The following is a 21,047-nucleotide window of genomic DNA, read 5'->3' as shown; positions in this document are numbered from 1 at the left end:
ATAGTGGAAGCTACTTTTCAATACATACATTAAAATCTGAAACTCAAAGGTCAGATTTTTTTTTTTTTAATTTATTTTTGGCTGCATTGGGTCTTCGTTGCTGCGCGCGGGCTTTCTCTAGCTGTGGCCAGTGGGGGCTACTCTTTGTTGTGGTGCACAGGCTTCTCATTGCGGTGGCTTCTCTTGTTGCAGAGCACGGGCTCGAGGCACGCAGCTTCAGTAGTTGTGGCACGCGGGCTTCAGTAGTTGTGGCTCGCAGGCTCTAGAGCGCAGGCTCAGTAGTTGTGGCGCACGGGCTTAGTTGCTCTGAGGCATGTGAGATCTTCCCAGACTAGGCCTCCAACCCATGTCCCCTGGATTGGCAGGCGGATTCTTAACTACTGCACCACCAGGGAAGCCCCAAGTTCTTATATATTAGAAAAAAGAAACACTTTCATTAATTTTAACATTTTGACAAATTAAACTTTGGTTTATTTGTGGTATAATGATATACTAGAAGTTTAGTGTTGAAAGGGACTAGATTTCCATCTCTCTCATTTAATAGGAGAGACTCAGAGGGAAGGTACTGGAGGCCACATAGCTGGTTAGTGAGACCAGAACTAGAACTTCTGCCACATATCTGAATCCTCTTATTTTTTTTTCTTCTGTACCAGACTACCAGGTTATATTCAGAGAGAATTTTTTAATGGACTAACTGCAGAGATATTAGATTTAAAACTTAAAAAAAAAACTGTTTAAATTTAATATTAGGTAAAGTCTTTACATTTTTCCCCCATCTATGTTATTCTTATTGGATTTAATGTCATGTATAACTTTGGTCTAACTACATAAAAACAGAGTAATGAAAATAGAACTAGAGGGAAGTCACTTAGACTATTTCTTCATTTATAAAATGAGGGGTTCAGATCAGAGAATCTTCATTGTTTTTCTCTTTCTCAACATTGCATTGGCACCCTTTTTCCTTTTTTGTCCCCTGCTTAATCCACAGCCCACTGACTTCGCTAATAAGTAAATACTTCCCCTAGGTTTTATCACAAAATGTTCTGTTCAGTTCTTCAAGGAGGATAACATTCTACTCTCAAACTGTTTTTCCTCTTTTAAAAATGTTTTAAAATTGTGGTTAAATACACATAAAATTTACCACTTTAGGCATTTAAAATGTAAAGAACTCAGCAGTATTAAGTACATTCTCATCATTGTGCAACCATCACCACCATCCATCCCCAGAACTTCATCTTTCCAAACTGAAACTCCACATGTTAAACAATAACTCCCTATTCCCTGTACCCCCTGTCTTTTAAAATCTGTTTAAAATTCTATTTGTTCTCTGAAATATTTTCCAAATAGAAGTGTGGGTATATTACTTAAAGGGGGGATGGAAATTTTTTTAAAAACCTTTTGAAAGCAGTGGTATACATATAAGTGCAGCTGTGGTGGGAAAGTGGGAAGTCCTGAATTTTAGCATTTGCCAGTTTCCCTGGTGTATGTATTTCCATCCTAGCCGAGTTTAAGCTATCAGCATGATGTCACTGAAAATGGAGTTGGAAAGACATGCAATAGTAGCATGTGATATATTTCTACTGTATAGATATGATAGACCTCAAGAGCATAGATAAGAGTAAAATATAGTAAAATAACTAGGAAGTTATGGTTTTTGTGTATATATTTGTTTTTAATTATTTAGTTGTAAATTTAATAATTTAATTTTTAGTGATGGCTGTGTTTAACAATTGGCTTGCAAAAATTCCTAAAAATTTAGCCGGCTCCATCATGCCATTGATTGGAAGCACACTCTTTGGTATCATTTATTTATTCATTCATTCATTCATTCATTCATTTAGCTGTGCTGGGTCTTAGTTGCAGAACGCGGGATTTTAGTTGCGGCATGTGGGATCTTGTAGTTGTGCAATGTGGGATCTAGTTCCCTAACCAGGGATTGAACATGGGCCCCCTGCACTGGGAGCGCAGAGTGATAACCACTGGACCACCAGGGAAGCCCCTGGTGTCTTATTAAAATATAAATTACTTAAGGGAAGGAACCACTTCTTTTTGGTACTATTGGTGATTTTAGTACGTTGTGGACCCCCAGGTATTACGTGAAGCCATAGCTGAAACCACTCTCTTGAAGAGAAGACATTGTTAAATGGACTGTGGGATTATACTAGATAAATTTAAGCAGAACTAAAATATCAAGTTAAAAAACATTGGGCTTCCTTGGTGGCGCAGTGGTTGAGAGTCCGCCTGCCGATGCAGGGGACACGGGTTCGTTCCCTGGTCAGGAAGATCCCACATGCCGCGGAGCGGCTGGGTCTGTGAGCCATGGCCGCTGAGCCTGTGTGTCCGGAGCCTGTGCTCCGCAACGGGAGAGGCCACAACAGTGAGAGGCCCGCATACCGCAAACAAACAAACAAACAAAAATATATAGGCTTGGGCCTTCCCTGGTGGCACAGTGTTAAGAATCCGCCTGCCAATGCAGGGGACATGGGTTCGAGCCCTGGTCCTGGAAGATCCCACATGCCGCAGAGCAACTAAGCCCGTGTGCCACAACTACTGAGCCTGCGCTCTAGAGCTCGTGAGGCACAACTACTTAGCCTGTGTGCCACAACTACTGAAGCCTGCTGCGCCTAGAGCCGGTGCTCCAAAACAGGAGAAACCACCGCAATGAGACACCCGCGCACCACAACGAAGAGTAGCCCCCGCTCACCGCAGCTAGAGAAAGCCCACGCGTAACGAAGACCCAACACAGCCAAAAATAAATAAATTAATTAAAAAACACAAAAACATAGGCTTAAGGATATCTGTTCCATAAACAAGGACTCCTAGAATAGAGATTCTATTTTAAGGTAACCCTGGAGCAACAAATCCCATAATCCTAAGAATTTTGTGGTAACTTATAAGTTTTAAAAACTTTGATTTAAAATTATGCTTTAGCATGTTATACAGGCCTTGAATTATACATAAAGCTACAGAATTGTGGTCTACTTCAATAATTAAAACAAATCAGGTCTTCAATGTGTGGAGCCTTTGCTTTATTTGATTTGTTCTACCCCATCCCCTCCCCCTACTTTCCATCCACATGTCATACAGGTTAGTGTACTTTTTTATATAAAAGGAAAAGACAATTCTTGAGCATATTTTAATGTGGGAATTATGCCAACAGGAATTTCTTTATATATACACACATACATATATAGTAATTACTAATATGCTTAAAGAAGTCTAATTATTGATAGATTTAATCATGGCAGCTAATAGAACAAGTATATATGACAAATGAAATGCCTCCGTTTTTGGAAAACATTATAAACACTTTTTAAATAGAGAACTTCTAGATTTGTTTTTCTGGCTCATAGCAACTCCTTGTTGTTAGAGATGCAAATCAGATACTGATTATTGGAAAATTTTTAAAAACAAAGACTGACTCTTTTCTTCAATTTCTACTCTAGAAGTTTTTGGTTATAAAGATAGAATTTTATTAATTGCAAAGTTTTCCAATCAAATTTAGGCCAATGATGAGAGAAATTATTAGTGATGGAAGCTTTAGTTTATCTCTTTCTGAAATTCTGTTCAATAGTGACAGCTTCTGACTTCAGAAGCATTTTAACTTCTGAGAGCCATTTTTTCTTCCTCACTCTACCTTCCAAAGTAGAATCCTTGGTTTACTTTTTGTATAATAAAAATATCTGTATACTGCTTCTCATTGGATCTGAGAACTACTTTTAACAGTTTTTGTTGGTTTATACTTTTTCCATTAAGGCTCCAAATTTTCAAGAAGCAATCTTTAGTCCAGAGCTTAAGTTGACAGAAAGGTCAGAAAATCTTCTCAGCTGTGGGCTATGAACAGGAGACCTTCCCTGAGGAAATCATGTTTTGCCTTTCACAGTAAACTCTAAGGATGGTGGTTGTTTCCCTGACAAATTCAAGGCAGTACATGCTTTAAGATCTAGTAAAAGATGTAGAATTCCCCCAAATTAAGAATAATTTGTAGATTATATCACATTCAGAAATAAACCACTTTTAACACCCTGATCTATATCCTTCCCAACGTTTCTCTGTGTACGCACAAGTATTTTACAGCCTATGGCAGTTTTCTGCTTTTTCTCTCTTAGAAGTTTACTGCAGATCAAGGTCTCACGCTAGGACCCAGGTTAAATAAATTGGAGTTATTCGGACTGCTACTCCTGTATTAATGTAGCTTTTTTTGTGTAATTTATGACTCTTTAAGCCTTCCAATTTTGGTCTGTGTGGCACATATTTGTAGTTCTTTGGTTAATGGGGTTGCAAATTATGTTAACAGCCGGAGTATCCCTGAAAATAAGTTTGTTCAGTGTTTTAATTTGAAACCACATATCCTACCAGAGGTAGAAAAACTGCCTATTTGATGAGAGTGTTAGTAACCTTAGGGAATTCTTGAAGCCATTGCTAGTTCTTAATAGAGCATGGGTATTCTAGATCAGGGGTCCCCAACCCCCTGTTAGGAACCAGGCTGCACAGTAGGTGAGCACAGTAGGAGGTGTGCGGTGGGCGAGCGAAGCTTCATCTGCGGATCCCTTGCATTACAGCCTGAACCATCCCCTATCCCCACCCCCGCCCACTCCCCCATTCCGTGGAAAAATCATCTTCCACAAAACCGGTCCCTGTGTCAAAAAGGTTGGGGACCAATGTTCTAGATGATGGAGGTTCTGTATACTTTTCTATTTCCATATTTTCAAAATCAGTGTATATCATATTAAAATATGTGAAAATATAAAGAAAAAAGAATACAGTATCATGTTTAGTAATACATCTTTTAATTCATGAAATAATTATTTCTGCTGATCTTTAGTTCCAGAAGGCTGACTCTGATCTGGATTACATTCAGTACAGGCTGGAATATGAAATCAAGACTAATTATCCTGATTCAGCAGGCAAGGTAATCTGAAAAAGAAATGTCTTTTTAACAGAATATTTTATTAAAAGATTTTCTGATAGTATTTCTAATAGTAGTAGATTATAACAATTACATTATTAAATTTATAGAATCTTTTTTGTGTTGGAAACTTGGTCACAGAATATTGGAGAGATTATACCCATAGTCAAGGAAATTTGTGGCTCCTCTTTTTTTTTTTAACCCATAAATAAGAATTATTGAGTCCAGAGGTGTAAACCACTATGGAAGCCTCTGAAATTCTGAGAGAATATAGATACCTCTAGGGCAGTGGTTAAATAAGAGGGGAGAAATCCTAGCAGTGATGATATTCTCTGAGGAAGATGATGATATACTATTAAATTCGTTACATGAACTGTGATTTTTGCATAAAATTATGTACTTAGTTATTTCTAAGTTTAGGTTGATTAGAAATATTATCTGTTTATATGCCATAAATTATAACTACATGTATACACGCCTATCTATAGAGATAAAGCAGACAATTTTTAAGCATTGTCTGCTAAAATTAATTTAGCATTTAAAATATTAATTTACCACTTAAATCATTAATGTTTATCTTTTATAGCATTTGCTAGCAGACAAGAAATATCGTATTTTACTGTTTCTCAAAAAATTTATACAATTAAAATTTGGGAGGAATTGAGTGGAAGTGCAAATTAAAATAACATTTTATATAAAATTGGGAAAGCATTGTGAATGTTCAGTTTTTACTGCTTTACATGAAATAATGGAATGCCAGGGTTCTATGGGAGTAGTTTTAACTGTTCCACCTCCTTAACTGACTTGACTTTTTCTTTGTCTTTTCCTCTTTTCTCTTTTACTGAAGAACAACCAACCAATTCTGGTCCAGTGGTACCACCTAATTGACTGGCCAAAGCACTCATCTGAGTCAGTATCTTTCGAGTACCATGTGGAAAACATTTCATGTGGGGCTTCCCCTTTTCTTCCACCTTCCATCTCTCATTTTAGTTACACTTCCAGTTGTTTTGCTCTTCTACAACTTTTTTTTTAAACAGCTTTATTGACCTATGATTCACATACCATGAAATTCACCCTTTTAAAGTATACAGTTCAGTGGTTTTTAGTATATTTAGTTCATTGGAATTTTTAGTAATTTAGTATACTGTACAGCCATCATCACAATAAATATTTGAATATTTTCATCACCTCAAAAAGAAACCCATACCCATTAGCTGTTTCTCCCCATTAACAACCACTTCTCCTGCCCCTGGCCAGCTCCCAACAACTACTAATCCACTTTCTGTCTCTGAAAACTCTACAGATTTGCTGTCTGAACATTTCATATAAATGGAATCATACAATATGTGGCCTTTTATGTCTGGTTTCTTTCACTTAGCATGTTATTTTTTTAAATTGACATACAGTTGATTTACAGTGTTTCAGGTGTACAGCAAAGTGATTCAGTTTTACATACACACACATATATATATATTCTTTTTCAGATTCTTTTCCATTATAGGTTATTACAAGATATTGAGTATAGTTCCCTGTGCTATACAGTAGGTCGTTGTTATCTATTTTATATACAGTAGTATATATCCGTTAATCCCAAATTTCCAATTTATCCCTCCCCTGCCTCTTCCCCTTTGGTAACCATAAGTTTGTTTCCCATGACTGTGAGTCTGTTTCTGTTTTGTAAATAAGTTGATTTGTATCATTTTTTCTTAGATTCCACATATAACTGGTATCATGATATGTCTTTCTCTTTCTGACTTCACTTAGTATGATAATCTCTAGATCCATCCATGTTGCTGCAAATGGCATTATTTCATTCTATTTTATGGATGAGTAGTATTCCATTGTATACATATACCACATCTTCTTTATCCATTCATCTGTCGATGGACATTTAGGTTGCTTTCATGTCGTGGCTATTGTAAATAGTCCTGCTATGAACATTGGGGTCCATGTATCTTATATATATATTTTTTGTGTGGTTCGCGGGCCTCTCACTGCCGTGGCCTCTCCCCTTGCGGAGCACAGGCTCCTGACGCGCAGGCTCAGCGGCCATGGCTTACGGGCCCAGCAGCTCCACGGCATGTGGGATCTTCCCGGACCGGGGCACGAACCCGTGTCCCCTGCATCGGCAGGTGGACTCTCAACCACTGTGCCACCAGGGAAGCCCTTTTTTTTTTTTTTAAAGAAGATGTTGGGGGTAGGAGTTTATTAATTAATTAATTAATTATTGCTATGTTGCGTCTTCGTTTCTGTGCGAGGGCTTTCTCGAGTTGTGGCAAGCGGGGGCCACTCTTCATCGCGGTGCGTGGGCCTCTTACTATCACGGCCTCTCTTGTTGCGGAGCACAAGGCTCCAGACATGCAGCCTTAGTAGTTGTGGCTCACGGGCCTAGTTGCTCTGCGGCATGTGGGATCTTCCTGGATCAGGGCACGAACCCGTGTCCCCTGCATCGGCAGGCGGACTCTCAACCACTGCGCCACCAGGGAAGCCCTCTTTTTTTTTTTTTTAAATTAATTAATTTATTTTTGGCTGTATTGGGTCTTTGTTGCTGCACGCGGGCTTTCTCTAGTTGTGGCGAGCAGGGGCTAGTCTTTGTTGCAGTGTGCGGGCTTCTCGTTGCAGTGACTTCTCTTGTTGCAGAGGGAGCATGGGCTCTAGGCGTGTGTGCTTCAGTAGTTGTGGCACGTGGGCTTAGTAGTTGTGGCACACGGGCTTATTGGCTCTGCGGCATGTGGGATCTTCCTGGACCAGGGCTCGAACCCGTGTCCCCCGCATTGGCAGGCGGATTCTTAACCACTGTGCCACCAGGGAAGTCCTGTAGGTTCTTTTAAATTTAGTAACACAATTAATGGCATGTTTCCTTTTGTTTCTTTCAAAAGACTTAGTTTTTTGCTCACATATTGGCTTTTCTTCTTCCTCATCACTAGCACTGTCATAACCAGAACACTTCTTGTATATTTTTGTGAGCTACCAAAAGTGATCACCCACTTATAATAAATAAAACCCTAAAACGAATTGAAATGTTATAGGCACAAAATTAAATAAAGTGCAGAATAGTTTGCAAACACTAATAAAAGAACACGGTGGCTCCCAAAAAGCCAGTCACTCAAAACAGGCTGTGTGCACAATAATGTTTTCCTCTGTGGTGTGGTGCTAAGTCCTAAAATCACGTTTCCTGAGTTAATCATTGCCATCTCAATTTTACTAGACCCAGTTACTGTCACAAAATACGTAGTATGGGTAATTGACTAACTACCCTACGTTAACTCTTAGCTCTATGGCTGTTTATTCCTTATACCTTATTCACCAATTCCTTCTTTTTTCCTAGTTTGGGAGATCATCAGGATTAGTTCTTAACACATTTCTTTCCCCTATAAATTTGTATCAATATTTGGGGAATTCGTTATTCTCATGGTTTATATGTACAGTTCTCTGATCAATTCACTACTGAGCTCCATTCTAAAGATCATTTATAATTGCTTGATCCCCTGCCATCTCACCGTTGATGTCCTCTACCCTCAAATCAATTTTCCTCCCAACCTGAAACTTTTATTTTTGTCAAATTAATTTTTATAAATAATTAGAAAAGTCACAGAAGTACATAGTTACAAATAGTAATTCCTTGTTTCACACTTTTATTTCAGCATCTTCTTGTATTTACCTCTATATTTCTAAGTAGTATGCTTGTATTGCTATTTTTCCTCTGATCTGAAAAATCGACTGATTTCCTGGATACAAACTATTCTAGTTCAAATCCCAGCTCTGCATTGTGATCTTAGGCAAGTCACTTAACCTCTCTGTACTTAGTTTCCTCATCTATAAAATGGTTTATTACTGCCTACTTTGTAGGTTAAGAGAGAATAAAATTATCTATATACATAATGTGTTTAGAACTGTTTGGTCCAGAATATGCGATATATTTTAGCTGTTATTATTAATAACTTCCTGTTATTGAAGATAAAGATTAAATACTTTACTATCCATAAGTATCCTCATCTTCACAATTTCTGGATATATCATTCAGTATTTGTTTATATTATTATGTCTTAGTCTGTTTTGGGGGCTGCTATAACAAAATAGTAGACTGGGTACTTTTTTTTTTTTTTTTTTTTTTTTTGCGGTACGCGGGCCTCTCACTGTTGTGGTCTCCCCCGTTGCGGAGCACAGGCTCCGGACGCGCAGGCCCAGCGGCCATGGCTCACGGGCCCAGCCACTCCGCGGCATCTTCCCAGACTGGGGCACGAACCCGTGTCCCCTGCATAGGCAGGCGGACTCTCACCACTGCGCCACCAGGGAAGCCCTGGGGCCTTCTTTTGGGTTGCAGACTTTTGGTTGTATCCTTAAATGGCAGAAGGGGAAGATCTCTCTGAGGCCTCTTCTATCAGAGCACTAATCCCATTCGTGATAGCTGTACCCTCATAACATAATCACCTCTCAAAGATCCCACCTCTTAATTCCATCACCTTGGGGGTTAGGTTTCAACAAATGAATTTTGCAGGGACACATTCAGATCACAGTAATTATGGCTCTGCAAACATTGCTTTTATCCAAGTCGCGCAATATACTATGTTTGCTTTTCCTTTCTTACACAACTTGTTTTTCTGGAGCTAATAATTGTTTTCTTTTTTTCCCCTTCAATTTTCTTAGTTTTTCTATGCATTTATCATTAATTCAGCCTCAGACTTTTCTACCAGAACTGTTAAACTCCTGTCAACATTGTCAGACACATCACATGATCCCTAAGTTTCATTTTCTACCACATCCCTTGTGTGCTGTCTGTCCTCTTGCTCCAATCTAACCTTCGGCTCTACAGGCTTCCTGCATGGCTGGGAATTTCTTTACCATAATTTTGGTAATTCCCTTTGTTTTACTCCCTTTAGTTTGGATCATATATTTCACTCTTTGAGATGTCAGATGTTTGAAAATGTATTTACTTAACCCTTATTTAATCCTTTAGTTGATGAATGGTTTGGTTGAGTATGGAATTCTAGGTTAGAAATTATTTTCTCTTAATTTTAAAATCATGGTTTTGTGGTTTCCTAGCTTCCAGTGTTCTTGTTGAGAAATAGATGCCATTCTAATTCCTGATCAGTTGTATTTGTCTTCCTTCTTATTTTATACCTTCCATCCCCCCCCACCCCGCCCCCAAATCCTGCAGCACACCTATCTGTCTTGGAACTTTAAGAATATTTTATCTATGCTGTGAAATTTTATAATTATTTTATGATTATGATATAGGTCTTTTCATTAACTGTGCTGTCACTTGGTGGGGCTCTTTAAATATGAAACACGTGAATCTAAAGTCATATCACTTTTCTTACCCATATATTCATAAGAAAAGAAATCCTCTTTTGTGGCCTTTCCCATTACTGAAATATTGGACTTACTGAATCTATCCTCTATTTTTCTTATCTTTCAATTTTGTCTATTTCCCCCCTCCTTTTTAGGATATTTTTTTGACTGTATTTTCCAGTTTTTCTACTGGCAATCTCTTAGAATGTCTAGATACATTATGAGAAATGAAGGGTTAGGGTACAGGTCTCAGTGTCATTGGGGTGTTTACTGAGTAGATATCCCAAAAGGCATCTTAATATACAGTATTTGCCAGACTATACATTTGGTGTCATCTATATTTCTTTGCCCATATCAAACATACTGTAAGTTTTCTTAACTTTTTTATGGTGTCTCTTTTGTCCTTTTCCTGCTTCTACTCTTCATGCCATAGGTCTTGGTCACTCTCTGCAGAGTTATTTTAACAGTCTTTAAGTTAGATTTTCTGTTCTTATTCATTCCTGTTAGAATCATCTTTATTTATCAATCTCCAAAGAAGAGGGGAGTAGAGGGCCATGAACTGAGCCTCTGACTATAGCCATGAGGTAGGGTCCACAAAGGAGATACTTGAAGAGTGGGAAGATAACCAAGATACTATAGTTTTGTGGAAATCAAGAGTTCATTTTAAGAAGATTAGAATAGGAAAGAAATAAGGAGAGGCAAAAAAGAGGGATATCAAAATTATAGAGCAAGTCTGACTTTTTGATTGTTTAAAATAATTTGGCAAAGGACTCTGGTCTATGGGGTCTTCTATTATTATTATTTATTTATTTATTTTTGGCTGCTTTGGGTCTTTGTTGCTGTGCGCAGAGCTTTCTCTAGTTGCGGCGAGCGGGGGCTACTCTTGGTTGTGGTGCGCAGGCTTCTCATTGCTGTGGCTTCTCTTGTTGCGAGGCACGGGCTCTAGGGGCACAGGCTTCAGTAGTTGCAGCACACAGGCTCAGTAGTTGTGGCTCTCGGGCTCTAGAGCGCAGGCTCAGTAGTTGTGGCGCACAGGCTTAGCTGCTCCACGGCATGTGGGATCTTCCCGGACAAGGGCTTGAACCCGTGTCTCCTGTGTTGGCAGGTGGATTCTTAACCACTGTGCCACCAGGGAAGTCCCAGGGCTATTTATTATTAAAAGGCCTAGGAAATGTATTATTATAGGACCTAGAAGGTTGGTGGCAAATGGAGTAAGAAAAATGAAACTAGTTTTGAATTGCAACAGAGTCAAGAGAAGAGTTAATTTTCCCCTCAGTATAGGGAAAATTTATATATATTTGAGGTCTGTATAGAGGGAGGTATGAAAAGGTTATGAAATATAGGAAATTTAAGGTTCTGGAGGATATGGGGAGGACACAACAATAATAGTGGTAGTGGGACTTCCCTGGTGGCACAGTGGTTGAGAATCCACCTGCCAATGCAGGGTACATGGGTTCAAGCCCTTGTCCGGGAAGATCCCACATGCCGTGGAACAACTAGGCGCATGCGCCACAATTACTGAGCCTGCGCTCTAGAGCCCGAGAGCCACAACTACTGAGCCTGCGTGCTGCAACTACTGAAGCCCGTGTCCCTACAGCCTGTGCCTTGCAACAAGAGAAGCCACGGCAATAAGAAGCCTGCGCACCGCAACCAAGAGTAGCCCCCGCTTGCTGCACCTAGAGAAAGCTCGCGTGCAGCAAAGAAGACCGAATGCAGCCAAAAATAAATAAATAAACTAATTTATTAAAAAAATAGTGGTAGTGTTAGGGGCTAAGTAAGGATCAGAATGTCCATAGTGTTTTCATTTTCAGTGAAAACGCAGGAGTAGAAACTCCTAGATGGTTTCTGTCTTCTCAGTAAAGTAGTTGGGGTGAGGTCTTTTGCCAAGAAGGGGTGGATGGGAACTGGAGGGAGTGGAGAAAGTTTGGAATAGCTAGTATTGGAAGGTTTGCTAAGAAACCACCAGGGAATGAAAAGAATAACCAAGTGGCAGAAAGCACCCAGTTGAAATGTCTTTTATGGAATAGTGGTTTATATTCCAAAATGAATTTGAAAAACTAATGTAATTTATAAATATAGTTGCTTGAGTTGGCATGCATTTTGTATAGTGAGGTCAGGGAATTGGTGCTCATACATACTTTAGCCCCATGACAGTGTATTTAAGAATTTCAGGACTTCCCTGGTGGCGCAGTAGTTAAGAATCTGCCTGCCAATGCAGGGGACACGGGTTCCAGCCCTGGTCCGGGAAGTTCCCACATGCCACGAAGCGTGCGCCACAAATACTGAGCCTGCACTCTAGAGACCGTGAGCCACAACTACTGAACCAGCGCGCCTAGAGCCTGTGCTCTGCAAAAAGAGAAGCCACGCCATGAGAAACCCGCTTACGGCAACGAAGAGTAGCCCCGCTCTCCTCAACTAGAGAAAGCATGTGTGCAGCAATGAAGACCCAATGCAGCCAAAAATAAATAAATTAATTAAAAAAGAATTTCATCCTAAGTGGTTTCAAGTTGTCTTATTCAACAAATCAAAATAGTTCCTTAAATCACCTTCTGTATAATAACATTTAGAACTGTATTTTAGAAGTATGGTGTAATTAATTATTGTGAGCTATATATCAAATATTACATATCTAATGTGACCTTATTTGCTGTTTAATATTGCTGTTTTGTGTGTGTGTGTGTGTGTGTGTGTGCAGGGGAGGGGTTATTTCTGTGCCTAGGCTTTAAATTCCTTGAGAATAGGATGTAGGTCTTATACTTCTTTTTTCCTTCCTTCCATCCTCTGTCCCATAGTTGCGTATTAAATACAGTGTTCTATTAAATGGATGGTAGAATGTGCTGTATATATTTTAATTCTTAAAAGAAGCTTAATTTTTCCTTTCCAGGTTTAATATATATTAATTTCTTTCCTGATGTAGAAAAATCCTGTTACACTCTTAAAGGAATTGTCAGCAATAAAGTCTCGATATCAAACTTTGCATGCACGCTTTAAACCAATTGCTGTCGAGCATAAAGAGACTAAGAGCCGCATTTGTGCTACTTTCAATAAGACTATGACCTTGATACAAGAACTACAAAAGCAAACAGACCTGAAGGTAATGCTTTCAATTGACCAGTTGGATTTGTAGAATTTTAATTCTGAATTTCTCTTTGAAAGATAAATCCCCAGTAACTCTCATTTTGAAATTCAGCAGTTGGAACTGTTGATAGAAATGAGATTTTCCTGATTCCCTGAAGTATAATAGCGCTCGTCTTCTTTATTTTATAAATTTAATTTATTTTTGGCTGTGTTGGGTCTTCTTTGCTGTGCGCGGGCTTTCTCTAGATGTGGTGAGCGGGGCTACTCTTCGTTGTGGTGTGCAGGCTTGTTGCAGAGCACGGGCTCTAGGCACCTGGGCTTCAGTAGTTATGGCACGTGGGCTTAGTTGCTCTGCAGCATGGGAATCTTCCCGGACCAGGGATCGAACCCGTGTCCCCTGCATTGGCAGGTGGATTCTTAGCCACTGCACCACCAGGGAAGTCTCCCTCCTTTTATTTTAAAATGAGCAGGTGGACTTGACATGGTTAATGAAGAGGTATGCTGTCTTGGATTATGTAGCCATGGCAGAAGAGAAATCTTCCTAATACTTATTAAATCTACCAGTTCTGCTGGTTCCTGTAAGAACTAGTGAGACTGAGAAATCTAGAAAGCATCTATACCAGTGACTTTTTTTTAGTTCTCCTTTTCTTCAGTTGGGTTGGTGGACTTGGGTAAGCCTGACCTTCATCCTCTTCCTCCATTCTGCACCCCCTTCTCATTTACTGTAAGAATCTCATTTAGTGTAATCCTCTATCACTGATGTGTAAAACTCTTTAGATATGTTGGAGTAGGAAAAAGAATATGAACTGCTGACCTAGGCACTGAGATCTCGAACAGCCAGTTGAAGAGTTTGCTCGCATTTTCATTTACAATGCAAAGGTGAGGGCTTTTGAAAGAAAAGATAGCCTAATGTAGATGGAATCATAGAGTTGAATTTAATTATCTGGACAAAAGATGTCCAATAGGTTTTAATTTCTGGTGCTAACTCCAATCAGTTAACTGGTAACACCTGCTTAGAATGCTGTATTAAGGAGCTGTATCTGGGCATGGCAAAAAAGCTATCTGCTGTGGCATGCTGCTAGGGGCAGCATACATGGTAATATTTGCCAAGTCTGAACTAAATTATGGCTTAAGTTACTTGAATTATAGGCTTGCAGCAAGAGTAGATCTCAAAGGTTGATTACCCAGGTTAATTTGATCAAGAATTCTTTATGTTACCAATGGAGGAAAAGAGAACAGTGCCTGGGTAAAAATCGTAAAATGACACCTTAAATGTATGTCATGGAGAAATGAATAGTGGAAGAGGGGAGGGCAATTAAAAAGGGCACAGAGGGAATAGGGAGCAGGAATTTAAACAGTATGGGTGGCGTCACCTGCTAATAAATAAAATGCAAAAAAGATGTAATAACCTTTATAAATAAAATCAAGTCACATATTCTGCATTGTACATGTGATCAGAGCCTGACAACAGAAGCACATAAACTTGTTCTAAGGAAACAAATCTTGAAGGAGAGACTAAGAGTAGTTCTGGATGTATATATCAACATATATGTATAGAAATCCATGAATTTATTGAAGCACAATAAATTTGGGTGAGTAAAGAGAAAAATGAAAGAAAAATGATTTTTTGAATATTTACTAAAAATTGTCTCCATTAGATACAATAAATAAATGGCATATTTCTGAGATTAAAAAAGTGGTACAGAAAAGTAGTTATGATAGTGATAGGGGATGTCAAATCATTTAAATATCTATAAAAGTCTTCATTTAGTTAAAAGAAGTATCTGAAATGAGGAATAATTATATCAAAGGTAGGAAGCTAAGGGTTTTCACTTTGGATCAGATGATGACAAATAAGGAGAAATGACTGAAAGGCAGGTTATAAACCTTGAAAAAGGAGATCATATTTTAGAATCAATGATAGCCAAGTTGGGAAATGTTGAATATAGTGGGTCTTATACCCACTAGTTTAAAAATGAGATAGTAGTAGAAAATTAAGGGAATTTTTTTTTTTTTTTTTTTTTTTTGCAGTACGCGGGCCTCTCACTGCTGTGGCCTCTCCCGTTGCGGAGCACAGGCTCCGGACGCGCAGGCCCACCGGCCTTGGCTCACGGGGCCAGCCGCTCCGCGGTGTGTGGGATCCTCCCGGACCGGGGCACGAACCCGCATCCCCCGCATCGGCAGGCGGACTCTCAACCACTGCACCACCAGCGAAGCCCAAGAGAAAATCTTTATGATTAAAATGTGGAAGAAAAGGGAATGGCATCTATAGAGAGTTATATAACCAAAAATAGTTGTATGAGCCCAGAGCGTAAAGGACGTGTAAAGGAATTTCAAGTATAAAAAGAGGTATATTAGACATATGGTCAGAACTGTGAGAATAGTTAAGAAAGCCAAAGGCTAGATTGAGCTGAGGATTCTGAAAACTTCTAAAATAACCAAAAGGGCTTTTAAAATTATTTTGGGAACATGAAGAACAAGAAAGGGATCTCTACTTAGGGCAAATGGTCCTTTGTTCAGAAACAAAAGAAAGCAAACAAAGTAAAACGGTTCAGTTATTATCTTGCTATGATTTTTATCAAGTTGAGTGGTTTTTCATTTGGAAGGACAGAAAATGTATATTTGAATTAAAAAAACTTGAATTGGTAATAGTAAATAATAAATAGGGAGGTAAGAACAGAAAAGGAGGTGGAAGGAAGGGAATACATATTAATTTCCTGATCTTTTTAGTTGCTGTTAAGACACTGAGGTTTAAATATAGTTAATTGTAAAGGTGACCATCAAAAGAAAAAAAAGGACTAAACTTGTTCCAAATAGAAGATAGCAAAACAACCCCTCCCAAACAAAAGTATAGCAATAAACAGAAAATTAAAAAGGCATTAAAGATAGAATGTATGGTATTCCATCGATGCTCTGAAACATTTGTATTAAAGAAGAAAAATTTCTACACATTTTAGACTAGTTAACTCCTGGAAAACCTCTTTGAAGTTTTATTTTATAAACAGATGGTCTGAAATCTCTCTGAATTTCAGAGATCACAATGAGAAACATGGATTCATGGAGAAAAAAGTCTTGCCAGAATAATGCCATTTCCTGTTTTTGAGACAGAAGAGGGAAATTCTCTTACTATTTGGGCTGCAGTAAGGCCTATGATTGTTTTTCATTTTATCCATGTGAACATTTTGGGCAGATGATGGCTTGATAAACGAAACCAGGTGGGGTGTCCAATGGCCTCATGTGGCTATATAAATTAAAATTAAAATTAATTAAATAAAATTAAAAATTCAGTCCTTCATCTACTGATTGGACCGTGCAGATACAGAATATTTCCAGCATCACAGCAAGTTCTATTCGACAGCGTTGCCCTAGAGCTTCTGATTCTGTAGGTACGAGGTGTTCCAGATTTGGCAGTCTCTCTAGAGATGACCTATATAGTTAAGCAGATTTGTAACTATTTGAGTGATTCTTCAGGTCCTACCTCCTATTATTTCCTCATTAACCCTATGTTTCAGCTAGCCTGTTTGTTGGTGCTCCGTGAAAGCCCCTTACAACTTGCCTTCGGCTTTTCTTTGTTTTTTGTTTTTTAATATATAAATTTATATACTTATTTATTTTGGGCTGCGTTGGGTCTTCGTTGCTGAGCGTGGGCTTTCTCTAGTTGCGGCGAGCAGGGGCTACTCTTCGTTGCGGTGCGCAGACTTCTCATTGCGGTGGCTTCTCTTGTAGCAGGGTGGGCTTCAGTAGTTGTGGGTCGTGGGCTTTAGGCGCAGGCTCAGTAGTTGTGGCGCATGGGCTTAGTTGCTCTGCGGCATGTGAAAATCTTCCCAGACCAGGGCTTGAACCCGTGTCCCCTGAATTGGCAGGCAGATTTTTAACCACTGCGCCACCAGGGAAGTCCCCTTCCCTTTTGCTATTTAGTAGTCCTTCTACCTGCTTTTGTGAATTCTGTTTGCTGGTTGTTTTCTCAGCATCTGTTCTCTCTTCCTGCCTAAAAGATAACTGACTCTCTTGAGATGTGTGCCATTCCTCAGACTCAGGCCTGAGGTAAAGTTGCTGCTATCCTCAGCTTCAGGGGTGTGCCTGATTTGCAAGGGGAATGGATTTTCCTTTAACTAACATTGGTTCAGGAATAGGTTTGTAACGCAAATGACATATGAGGAGGGAAAGTCTGAAAGTAGGAAATTAGGAAGAGTTTCCCCACTGCTGAGAGAACTCTGGGAAGAGAAAGCTTTACTTCTTCTAAACATTGTGTACAGATGTGATACCTAGCACCGCTAGAGCCATTTTCCTGTCAGCTTGAGGATAAAGCCACCATCAAGGATATCAGAGCTGTTAGATGGAAAAAACTGAGTCCTTACATTGTTGAGCATAAACCAGCCCTGAAACCTGCCCTTCTGTATTTATTGTGCAATGATAATACATTTTCTTATTTATCCATTTTCAAATGTGTCTCTGTTACTTGCAGATAAAAGCATCTTAATTATCCTTCAAAATTTAACCCAAATCTCTACTTCTGAAGAAACTTCCAGACTATTTTTGTTCCCACTTCTTTTTCAAAGTACTTTTAGAATATGCTGTTCAAATGTGACTTCCTTGGTTCTGTTAAATTACTGTCCTTAAATTGTTTGATTTCTTGGTCTTGTTTCTTCAATTTAATTGCAAGTTCTTTGGAAACTCAAACATCAAAGTAGCTTGTATATAGATAGCCAATATGTATTTTTTCCTTGCCTTCCTAAATTTGTGATTACATACATAGTATGAACTTATGGAAACATTTATTGGTGTAACAAAGCAGAAATTAATTTAGCAGTGTTTAAAGATTTTTTTAATTAAAAAAAATTTTATTGAAGTATAGTTGATTTACAATATGTTAATTTCTGCTCTTCAGCATAGTGATTCAGTTATATACATATATACATTCTTTTTCATATTCTTTTCCATCCTGATTTATCACAGGATATTGAATATAGTTCCCTGTGGTATACAGTAGGACCTTGTTGTTTTAAGGGATTTTGAAATAAAGATTTTGTCATTTGTTTTGTAGCTGTTACCACTGACTGAAGAAGAGAAAACTGCGGCAGAGCAATTAAGAGCTCACATGTCAGACTTATGATGAAGAAATGGACTTGCAAAAGGGAACTCTAATGGGGAAGAGATCAATTCCAGAGAGATTTAGGAAGCTGTCTTGTTAGCATTTGATGACTGTTGGTGGGGGGATGACAAAGGAGATTTGGCTTGGGTTACTGGATAGTGATGCCTTCCACGAGAGAGGGGAATACAAGAAGAAGAGCAGATATTGTACTCATAATGTTCAGCCAAAGGGATGGAATGGAAATAAAGAGATTTAAAAATACATATGCGTATACACTTAGTCTTGTAATTTCAGGCAAGTCTCAACATCATTTTGTATCTGTTTTTGTATAATCAGGATAACACAGATGTCCTGGCCTATTGTAAAAGAAAATTATGTACCACCAGTCAGTCAAATGTGAATGAACATGCTTTGGAAATTAAAGGATAGAAAAAAAATTTGTATTATGTTATATATATGTATATAATTTTATTATTGAAAATTCTGATTGCAGATGTGGTCACATTATTGGTGAGACTGCTAATGTGTGACTTAACAGTCTCCCATAAAACCTAACTTAGTAATAAGCTGGCTTTTCTGTGACAGCCTCACTTTTATTTTTGTCCTATTCCTTCTTCCTGCTAATGTTGAGCAGCATGAGCTCTGCTTTCAAACGCTGTTTTAGATTGTCCCTGTTATACTTCAATACTACCTTTGTTCTCCTCTGGTCTATATTACTGTAATTGTTCATTCTACTGTATATGAAAGCTAAGAAACTGAAATGAGAGGATCACTGGCAACCGCTACTTGCCAGTTTGTTTTGTGTGTGCGCGCGCGCGTCAACTTCCCTATTAAAAAAAAGAAAAAAACTAATGGCAAGTAAATATGAAAGTAAATCATGGTATATCTATACAACAGAAGGTCAGGTTGCCAGTAAATTATTACTGTTAATGTTCTGGGAAATGTTAAAGCTATGCTAAATAGGTAAGAGGAGAAGCAGATATTGTAGCTTTGTCGTCAAGATTGGGCTTTGGACTCATACCGGATATGTAAACACAGGTTTTAAATTCTAGCTGTACGACCCTGAGCAAACCACTTGACTTGTGTGTGTCAGGATGGCTGGAAGCACAATAAGATGGTAAAGTATTAGGGTTTGATATTTAGTAGTCCTTCAATAAATATTTCTATATATGTCATAAAAACAAGGCATTGAAAGATTAGGAAAAGTGTATCACATGTTAGTTTTACAGGTTATGGAATTATACTTTAATGTAATTTTAAAAGAATTTTTTCTGTTATGTTATTAACAAACTTATAATAGCTGACAGACAGGGCTGGAAGAGTAGCTTCAGTTAAAATTGTCTTGTCTCTTCTGAATATCTGGAGAACAGAAAGTAACCCCCCCCTTTTAAATTACAGATAAATAAGTCACACCTTAGTAACAGATAATATTTTTCTTCAGTACTCAGGCAATGAATATTGAGGAAGTTCCTGTCATGGTATGGCTCTGGGATGTGATGGTGATGGTGATATTGAAAAATGGTGGTTATCATGAAGAGGTCTTAACAAGTTACTGGTGTTAAAGGGTTTTGCTTTCAATCAGAAAAAAATCTAGATTGTACTGTTTTTCCTGTATGACTTCCTTCACAAGTTACCTTCTAAATGTTGGTTCTTCCCCTCATCCCTCTTAAAATTGCTCTTGTTTATATATTCATTTATTTCCCAAGGTTCATTTATTGCCCTTTTGGGGAATGATTCCCAAGTATAACTTATTTCACTAGACCTAGATCCAAATTTCCAATAAAAACCTCTACCTGAATATTCAAATTGAACATGTCCAGAATACTTAACAGATTTTCTTATTTTGTTAACAGCAACTATTCTGTTAGCTGGCATTAAAGTTTGCATCCCTTTATCTTCTTAGTTAATAAAATCTATAATTCTATAATCTATAATTCTTTGAAATCTATAATTCTTTGAAATGTTTGTTGTATCCAACCTTCACTTTACCTTCACTCTTACTACCTAATTTAGACCTTTTTTATTTCTCATCTGGATAATTGTTTTCTCCTATGTGACTACTAGTGTTTTTATGTCTTAAGTTGTGATACAAATTAATTTTAATTAGGTTGTATTTTAAACACTTTAATTTTAAGAAATTAAAAAAATATAAGTATGCTTATTCTCCCAAATAACTGCAACTTTTTCAGATGTTTCTACATGTATACAAATTAAAAAACATTTTAAACAAAAATAGGCTGATACTATATACTGTACTGCAGCTGCACCCTTTTTTTATCTTAAAAATATTTTTGGTATCTTCATATCATTCTTTTGAACAGCTGTATATATAAATTTACCATAATTTTTACCAGTTCCTCTTTTATAGGCGTTTAAGCTGTATAATACACAAGTTAGGAGATTTGGAGGGTGGGTAAAGGAGGATGGCAAGGTCAGCCTTTCCTTAAGGAATTCTAATAGAGCACATGACAGGTTTCTCAACGACACACAGCAGTTTAGCATCCTGCCAACTAAATTCCTTTTTTGCTTAGTTAGCCAGAATCTGACAGTGCTTGCAAGCAATGACCCCTAATTAGTTGTACGGGTTTTCTAATTTTCCACTGTTATGAACTATGGCAATAAATCTTTAAACATTTTGGGGCTCTTGGGCAAATATATCTATTAGTACAAGAACCT

At 38.1% G+C, this 21,047-nt stretch overlaps 1 protein-coding gene across 1 annotated transcript in view; it reads left to right on the top strand.

Annotated features, from left to right (window-relative positions):
* Nucleotides 1-18,632, top strand: part of SKA2 (spindle and kinetochore associated complex subunit 2) — a 28,262-nt gene extending 9,630 nt beyond the window's left edge. Inside the window, 2 exon segments of the mRNA XM_060135103.1 lie at nucleotides 4,822-4,912; nucleotides 18,324-18,632. Coding sequence (XP_059991086.1) covers nucleotides 4,822-4,912; nucleotides 18,324-18,336 — 104 coding nt within the window. The 3' untranslated portion in view covers nucleotides 18,337-18,632.
* The last annotated feature ends 2,415 nt before the right edge of the window (nucleotides 18,633-21,047 follow it).

The sequence above is a fragment of the Lagenorhynchus albirostris genome, chromosome 20, assembly GCF_949774975.1.
Source record: "Lagenorhynchus albirostris chromosome 20, mLagAlb1.1, whole genome shotgun sequence".
NCBI lineage: Eukaryota > Metazoa > Chordata > Mammalia > Artiodactyla > Delphinidae > Lagenorhynchus > Lagenorhynchus albirostris.
This window is presented reverse-complemented; position numbering and strand designations above follow the sequence as displayed.